The sequence below is a fragment of the Micropterus salmoides genome, unplaced genomic scaffold, assembly GCF_014851395.1.
Source record: "Micropterus salmoides isolate LMB-PRFRI ecotype aquatic unplaced genomic scaffold, ASM1485139v1 Ms_hic_scaffold_12, whole genome shotgun sequence".
Lineage (NCBI taxonomy): Eukaryota > Metazoa > Chordata > Actinopteri > Centrarchiformes > Centrarchidae > Micropterus > Micropterus salmoides.
Window position 1 is genome coordinate 28,260,666 of NW_024040263.1, and position 8,142 is coordinate 28,268,807.

General features: G+C 41.5%; 1 protein-coding gene across 1 annotated transcript; it reads right to left on the reverse strand.

Moving 5' to 3' along the window:
* Positions 1–2,988: 2,988 nt before the first annotated feature.
* crybb1l2 (crystallin, beta B1, like 2) lies at positions 2,989–5,718 on the reverse strand. The gene is made up of 5 exons (XM_038712700.1): positions 5,629–5,718; positions 5,118–5,236; positions 4,339–4,471; positions 4,048–4,190; positions 2,989–3,201 (listed from the first exon to the last, which is right to left on the reverse strand). Exons 1-5 carry the CDS (start codon positions 5,716–5,718, stop codon positions 3,030–3,032), a joined length of 657 nt encoding a protein of 218 aa, XP_038568628.1. The 3' UTR covers positions 2,989–3,029.
* Between the last annotated feature and the right edge of the window lie 2,424 nt (positions 5,719–8,142).

Consider the following 8,142-nt stretch of genomic DNA (forward strand, 5'->3'; position numbering starts at 1 on the left):
ACCTCTGAATTTGGTGTGAAAGCGCTGTTATGTGGGAATTATACTTTATACACACTGATGGATATAAAACTCTACAGATCGCTACTGATCTAAAACAGCCACATCTCAGAACAGCACCTGTATATGTTCAATTACATGCAGACAAAGAAGCATAGAAGTAGAAGGACCTGACCTGAAGCTCAATCCCTGCCAGGTGGGGCTTCAGAAAGGTAATATTTTGCATGGGCTTTGTGTTGGATTGCATTAGCTATCCAGGTGTTTGTTGTGAGAACTCCCTGGATTAAATGGAAGCCACTTCTCTTTTGGTATCTTTTCAACAAGACAAGGAATAAACTGACAACCTAATGGATAATGTAAAACCACTGTGATAAACAGACTACATCAAATTGCTTCCTGCATTAGCAGCGGATACTGGGATACTGCGTATTGAAGAGTCACCCTGCATGAGCTTTAACCCCCATGCAGAGCTGACACACATTTGAAACAGTGGGAATAAGCATGTTATTGTGTTACTTTAGATATTTTCCTATTGGAGTGTGTACATCTTTTGTTGTATTTCAATAGAAAGCGAATGCATGATGAGGGAGAAAAAGAACAGATGAAAGGACATAGGGAATCATATTGATGCACTGTGTATCATTTCTGCCCTAACAATCTTTTAATAATACTCTGATGCAGTTTACAGAAACCTGCCTCATTGTATTGGCATAATTTGAAACACTTTTGGGAATTTAAAAGCCCTGTTCTATAAAAGTCTAATCGGTTTCATCATGGATAAATCATACTGCACACGGGGCTGATGATGTAGATTGCAATTGAAAATTTGTCTTGCATTATTTATCACATTTTATAAAAAGAAAGTTTTAATGCTACAATGTGGTAAAGTCCATTTTGGTGCTGACGCCTGCTGACCACATAGAACATCAATATGTGAGAAAGATAAATAATGCATTAAATGGTTCATCAAAGGAGGCTTCACTACATAATGTGCTATTTTAGGTAGAGTGGTATGGTAAAGAGGGTGTGGTGCTCTCTTCTCTCACACAATGTTGGTCCAAATTGTTTTCCATCAGTAGGCTACAAATCAAATCTGCAGCACTTCTGCATTATGTTGAGAGGACTGGGGATAGAAATCGTAAATTACTGCAAGATGTGCTCTGATAATAACAAATCCAGTGAGCTGGTCGATTCTTTTTTTGAAGTGAGTGAAGTAAGTCAATTAAAGTGTCCTTTGTGTCTAAGAGAAGAAAATGACAAAAATATAATATTTGCATGTTTTGTAGCACATTTTCCTATAATAAAGCTTAAATCCAGTGTGCAGCTCCAATTGATTAGAGTTACAATGAACAGTGTTGCTATAGTATTTCGTATAATATTTGTGGTGTGTATAATGGAGAGTCAGTGTGGATCATCTGTGGCAAGATGTTCTGAGAAGCATTTAGACAACCTCTTTTCATCTCCAACGTGAACAAAACACTTGCTAATAGTGGCTAATGTAGCCTCAAGCCACTGGCCTTAAGCTGATATGAGGAGTGAGCTACAGAGGTCTTGTAAGCTCACCCCTTTCTGACATAACCACAGATTTTCTGAATTTGCAAATTTGCAAACTTAGTCCCTCAGTCTTCAGGCCCAAACAACACTGACCCAGTGACATCACTTGAGGTATTTTACACATATGCTGTAGTACTCCTGTAAAGAGATTCTGTCAAATCAGTGAGGTTACCTTTGAACTAATTTTGTGGCCACTTGGGGACAGCAGACACAAGCCATAAAAACAACACTGACATACAGTATCATCTGCTTTTAAGTTGATATTACAAAGAAAATTTAGTACTTCCACATCCACCAGATACAGAGCAACATTAGCATTAATTGGAAATACTGTTTCTGGCCTCCTGGTGTCCAATATTCACTCCTCCTTTTAACTCTGTTTTTGTTCTCCTCCAATTCCTGAAGAAATATGTGTCTCTTTAACTGCTAAAAACTTCACTATGTTCACCAGGTAGTCTTCTGTTGTTTGGCCATGGGCATGTAACATACAGTGGGTTTAGTTTAGCTTTTTGTTGTTGTTGCTGAAAACAGCTACCTGCTGTAAACAGCTACCTGCTGTTACTGAAAGTTTAAAGAGATCTGTGAGAGTGAACCAAAACAGTGATGAAGTGGGCTGTAAAACCAAAACAATGAGCTGTACACTAAAATCTCTATAGAGCTGCCGGAAACTACAGAGTCAGGTGATAGTTCTTTGTGGGTTTGTCACTATGAGCAACTATTGCAATACGAAAAGATCTTGATTATAGAAGCTTTACGTTCAGGACACTGTTTTCAACCAACAGCACGCATTTAGAGAGTGAAAAAAATGCAGCTAGTGACGCAAGGGGTGAAATATATATCACAATCAGATATGTTAAATAAGACGTCATTTCAAGTGGAATAGGATGTGAGATGCTTTATTGGGGTTTAGGGTTGATGTGGCTGCAGGATCAGAGCACAGAGGATTCGCCACCGCTTCTCGTGTTGTGGCTTTCTTCTGTCTCTGCTCCTTCACCACACAAACACACACACAAATCCACACTGGTACCCCCACCGGTCAGGATCTAATGGGCTGACTGAGGGCTGACGTTGGCGGGGATGTGGAAGAGAAGTGAGTGAGGGAGAGAGAGGAAGGGAAGGGAGGAGAGAGGAAAGTGGGGAGAAGGGAGCTGTCAAACAGAGATAGTGCAAGAGGGAGAACAAAATGGTTTATTATGAGATACAGTCTTGATGGTCTGTGATAATATCTCCTTCTTCACCTTGAATAACTTTTCATTGGTCACTAGATTACAAAGTTCCAACAACTAAAAATAACAACCTACTGTGTAACCTCCATCCTGCACTCAACCCGCCAAGAGATGTTTGGGAGAGAGGTGCTAGTATTACACCCTCTCCCTCCTCCTCTCCTTCTTCGCCCTCCCTCCTCCCCCTCCATCTCTGTGCCCACCCTCAGCCTCCGCCTCTCCTCCGATCCCTCTCTTCCTCGCCCTCGCTTGGTTTCACTTGGAGGACATGGTGTAGCAGCCATGTGGGTGCCACTGCATATCACGGATGCGCCTCATGGACTGCATCTGGGGGCAGCGGGCGCCAAACTCATTGAAATGCCTGTAGTCGCCCTTCTCCAGCAGGTACTGGCTGCCACGGTAGCCGGGGAACTGATAACCCACCCAACTGGGGAGAGATAGAGGAAGGGGAGAGGAGGAGGAAATAGAAGAATACCGAAAGTGATGAGGAAAAAGTGCGTGATTGAATGGGGTAAAAAATTAGGGAAAAGTGGTTCAGGAAAGGAAAAGGTTGAAAGATGAGCAACAGACAAAGTGTGAAGGAAAGATGTCAGAAACACAGATGTAGACAAATCAGGGAGGATAGAAATCTAACACCGATCATCATCGATCTGTTTGTCACGCTCTCTACTCGCACTAAAAATGAAGCCATCACAGAGAGCACAGGCAGAGACACTGAGCTGCTGACGTCCGTGACACCCCTGACTAGCTGCTGATAAAAAAGCTTCTATTGCTGAACTCACTCTCAGAAAAGCACTCAGATAGTTGGTGATTATGCTAGTTTTTCTCAGTTCGAGAATGACGACACAGATGTGGAAACTGTCTGCAGCAGTACATGGAGCTGTTGCAAAAACAGAGAGTAATGTTTGTAGCCAGCACTGATGAAAAATGTATCATCTGACAATTGGGAGCTGCAAGTAGAGAAAGGATTTGAGACAGCTGACCATAGTCAAGTCCATAGCCACACATAAAAAAAACAGAGGCAGGTCTTTTTGATGTCTGAAGGGAATAGTTTTGGAAAACATACCTATTCGCTTTCTTGCAAACATAGATGAGAAAAACATCAAAAGAGTGCTGGTAGTCTTTCAAAGCTAAGCTAACCGGCTTCTGGCTCAGTTTATGGTACTGACATGAAAGTGATATCAATCTTCTCATTTACGTCTCGGCAAGAAAGCAAATATTTCCCAAAAATGAAACTTTGAACATTCTCACAACATATTGCCTCAATACTCACGTTCCACAGCTGACCATGATGCTGCCCACTCTGTCGGTGAAACCATAAGAAAACAGGCTGGGGACATCATCGTCCATGATCTCCATCTTACGACCCTTGAACTCTCCGACCTCATACAGGCAGATCTTATGCTTCTCAGGGTCCTAGAACATGATTTGGTGTGGGGGGCATTTAAGATGACGACAGACAGAATAGATAATGAACTACGGCAAACTACATACATGGATATAAGCTACCCAAGTCAGAAAACTACTTTGTTTCCTAAGTGGTCAAACAGACAGGGGGGTTTACCATGCGGACAGGCCTGAAGGAGAGCAGGTAGTCGTTCTTCTGGCAGTTGCTCCAGGAGTCCCAGCGAGGGTACTCGCCCTTCTCCAGGATGAACATCTCACCACAGAAGTTCATCTGCTCAAAGCCCACAAAGCTGAGGGGGAGAGGAAGGGGATGAGCTCTAAGAATGATGGCCAACTGTTGTAATGTCTTTTGAGATTGGCTTGGCTTGGGGTGCAGACTTAGAATTAACTTGACAGAAAGCCTGCGGTGTGGGATTTCAGGAGGCAGGGAGGATCTAATGAAAGACGCTACTGAGTTGCATGATGGGAATCATTTGACCATTTGTTTTTTAATGTCCTCTTGTGAGTCCCTCAGCTTTATATATAGAATATATAATAATATTTATTTATAATAATTTAAAAGGCTTAATGCTTTGAGGAATAATTTGTTGCTGTTATCCAGTCTTCTTTCTATTTGCAAGTTCTTGCTCATTCCTTACTTGTTATTTTATTTTTATTGATCCACTTTTTCCACTTCCACTCATTGCACTACTTTCCCTCCCAGTCATTACTGTTTGTTGCTTTGCTATGTTATTAGTTTGGGTATTGAAGTTCATTCTATTTCTGAACTCTCTACAAATCACTCAGGATAAAAATGCCTAAAATGCAAAATGTGAAATGTCACATAATGGTGAGGAACAACTGTGAAATTACCTCAGAGGAGTGTGGGTGCTGGGTACAGTATGTTTAGTTGCATATGTGGGTGGGTGTGTAGCTGTACATGCACAGGCTACTTACGGTCCACAGTCGACGCGCAGGGAGCGCACCCTGTCCATTCCCATGTCACACACATTCATACACTCGCCGTTGATCTCAATGCAGCGGCCCTGGAAGTTCTCCTGGTCATATACACACATCTACATAGTTGGGGTGAAGAGCGTAACAATGGGAGTGAGAAAGGTGTTTTCAAAGTCAAAGGCAACACCAAAGGACAGTCCAAATAGCAGAAAAATTGACAAAACAAGAAAGAGGCAGAGTAAAATGAAGTGTTATGGCAGCTTTCTCCACAGCGACTTAACACACAGGTGGTGTTTTTCTGTCAGTTAGTTGTCGTCCGCCCCCTCACTTAGATATAAGAACCAACAGGTTGTGATATTATACCTCAGCCCAGAAGGTAAACTGTTAGTGTGAGGCCAGCTGCTTCACAAGGTGTGAATAAGACTGTATGGTATCTTTGTAAATGTTTTATCATCTGTTAAAAATATAGAGTGCGCATTCCTGTGTGTGTGTGTGTGTGTGTGTACTTTACCTTGTAGGACATCATTCCCATCTCAGACATCTTGTTCTGAGCCGCCTTCCCATCAGTCTGGGAAGCAGACTTGGATTTCTCTCCAGACATGATGACTGAGAAGAGAAGTTGTTTTTTTGTCATGTCTTTTTACGTCTTAAAAGCCCGTGTTAACCCCACCTTACATGGAGAAACATTTTAACAACCTCCCCACAATATCTCAAAATAATATAACAGGTAAATTGGTATTATTCATTTAAAATCTGAGGAATGAAGGTGTTAAACTCAAATTTAAATGAATGTTAATGGAATAATAATAATTCACATAGCCACCAAATTGCACAATAGAAGTCCTCCATTCAGCAAAAAACAAAAAACCCTCTGCTACCTCCCTCTGCTACCTCCCCACCCCTACAGTCCCCTTTAAAGCTGAATTCAGTTCTAGCTCCACCACCCAAATTACCATCTTTCTGCTTTACACTGATATTCATAATATAAAACATCAAACTTTTTCCATCAACCAATCATCAAAATAAGAAACGGTAAGTCCTCTGTACAAAAGAAAAAGTGAAGGAAATGGAGAACTACATGTGCATATTATATGATAGTTACATATAAACAGATTTTTTTTAAATAAAATGTTCAGAAGCCTGGAACTTTTTCCCTTTTTGAGCCTGAAGTTAAAAATGGAGCAGTCATGCAATTTAAGTTATCTATTTGTGGAACATTTGATTTATATTTTAAGTTCCACTTGCCTGAATTTAACCATTACTTTTAGCTTAATATATACTCAGAATAAACTCTAATGTTTATTCTAAATATAAGAGACATAAACAGACCACAGCACATTTATTTGCAGCAATTGGATTTACGCAAAATAAATTCCCACTTCACCAGCAATGTTCAACTTTCATATCTTGAGTTCCAGCTACAATAGACTTTTCTCATTATTTGGTTTTACATCAGGTTATTCCTGCTGTCTTGTCTACCTCCCTCTTTTCTTTTCTTTTCTCATTCTGTAAGATGTTTGTCCACTGTCTTACCTGTGGCAGTGTGTGCGTAAAGGAGTAGACTCAGGGCTGAGACTGGTGGTCTGTGTGAGAGTGTGCCAGGCCCCTCGCCGCTTTTATATGCTGGCGCCCAGAGAGAGGGGATTATAGACACAGAAACAAACTCGCTGAGCTCACAGCCCCCACAGAATAGAAATACCCCCATCATCAAAGAGAGAGAGAGAGATGCAGAGAGAGAGGGACAGGGATCGTGGTGCAGACAGAGAGGCAGAGACATATAGGCTGAAAGAAGAGAAGAGTATGAGGGAGCAAATGTAAAAAAAAATGAAAATTAATTTAAATGAAAAAAAAAATAATCATGACATGAATCCATGAACTAAAAAGAGAGTGCAGTCCATATAAAGTGATACTTTACTATTTCTGCAGTGAGCTGTTACATACAAAGTCCTTTTTTAAGCCCTAACCCCAATAAAGCTTCATAATAATGATTGGCTGACCAGGTTCCCATTTAAGAGCCTGTCACAGAATTATTCGCTTGTATTCCCTTCAGTGCTGTAATCAGGAGGCGCTGGGACAAATAATAACAGCAAAAGCAATAAGCTGTGAGAAGCAATAACCTCTCTGTTCCACCTTTGGGCGAGCGAAGAGGTTCAGGAGTGTGCATGGACAGTAATCTGAATCTCTCTCCTCATCACAGCGGGAGAAAGTTATTAAATGAAACGGCCTCTTTTCTTGCGTGGGTGGATGAAATATTGTGGTGGGCGTCAGCTGCAAGAGGAAAGTCCATGAGAAGTCTAGTCCAAAGTGCACACAAGGGAACAAGCAAATTGATCAAGTGTAGCTCCAAACATGGCTGCACAGGCAAGGTCAGCGTCAGGGTTGTTGGACATGAGTGCTGCGGCGGTTGACCAGATGCGATCCTGAGGTGAAACTATTTATGTCTTGGATTCAGTGATCTGCATCATTAATCCTGCGATTTGAATTTCCTCAAACCCTCGCGTGTCAGCAAGAGGTCACAGGAGGACGGAGCGAAGGGGTGAATCATACACTTGCCTCTGAGTGACTGTAGGACGTCCTCAGTCACTGCTGAGAGTCACACGAATGGAGAAAAAACAGGGCAAGAGTCCGACTGCAAGGGGAAGTTGAGTGGGCACTCTGGGGCACATCTCTTCTTTAAGCATCCTTGTCTCCCTGTTCTCCGTCCTCTAGTCAAAACTTGAGGACAGAGTGAGGTCCTTCACTTTGGACTGGATTCAGTGACTGGATTCAGTCAAGGTCCACCATCCAAAAGGACATTCAAGCTGATAAAAGCTGAGCAGATGAAGAAAAAGGGAGTGAGGATATACAAGTGCATCCTTTGCGGAAGTCTTTCATCAGAATGTGCGACTTTTCTTCTTTCCTAAATCACATCACAGATTATAGAAGTTACAATACATACCGTCAACACAATATATGGATCCTTTTGTCAGATAATGATTTAATTTTCTGTAACCTTTATTTAGTTTCTTGAGTTACATGATTACTT

Bases quoted from the DNA above. Each gene is read 5' to 3' on its own strand.
- crybb1l2 (XM_038712700.1), bottom strand. From the start codon at position 5,718: ATGTCTGGAGAGAAATCCAAGTCTGCTTCCCAGACTGATGGGAAGGCG. The intron at 5,237-5,628 runs GTAAAGTACACA...CCAACTATGTAG, and splicing joins TGGGAATGATGTCCTACAAG to ATGTGTGTATATGACCAGGA. The intron at 3,202-4,047 runs GTGAGTATTGAG...ATCTCTCCCCAG, and splicing joins ATCATGGTCAGCTGTGGAAC to TTGGGTGGGTTATCAGTTCC.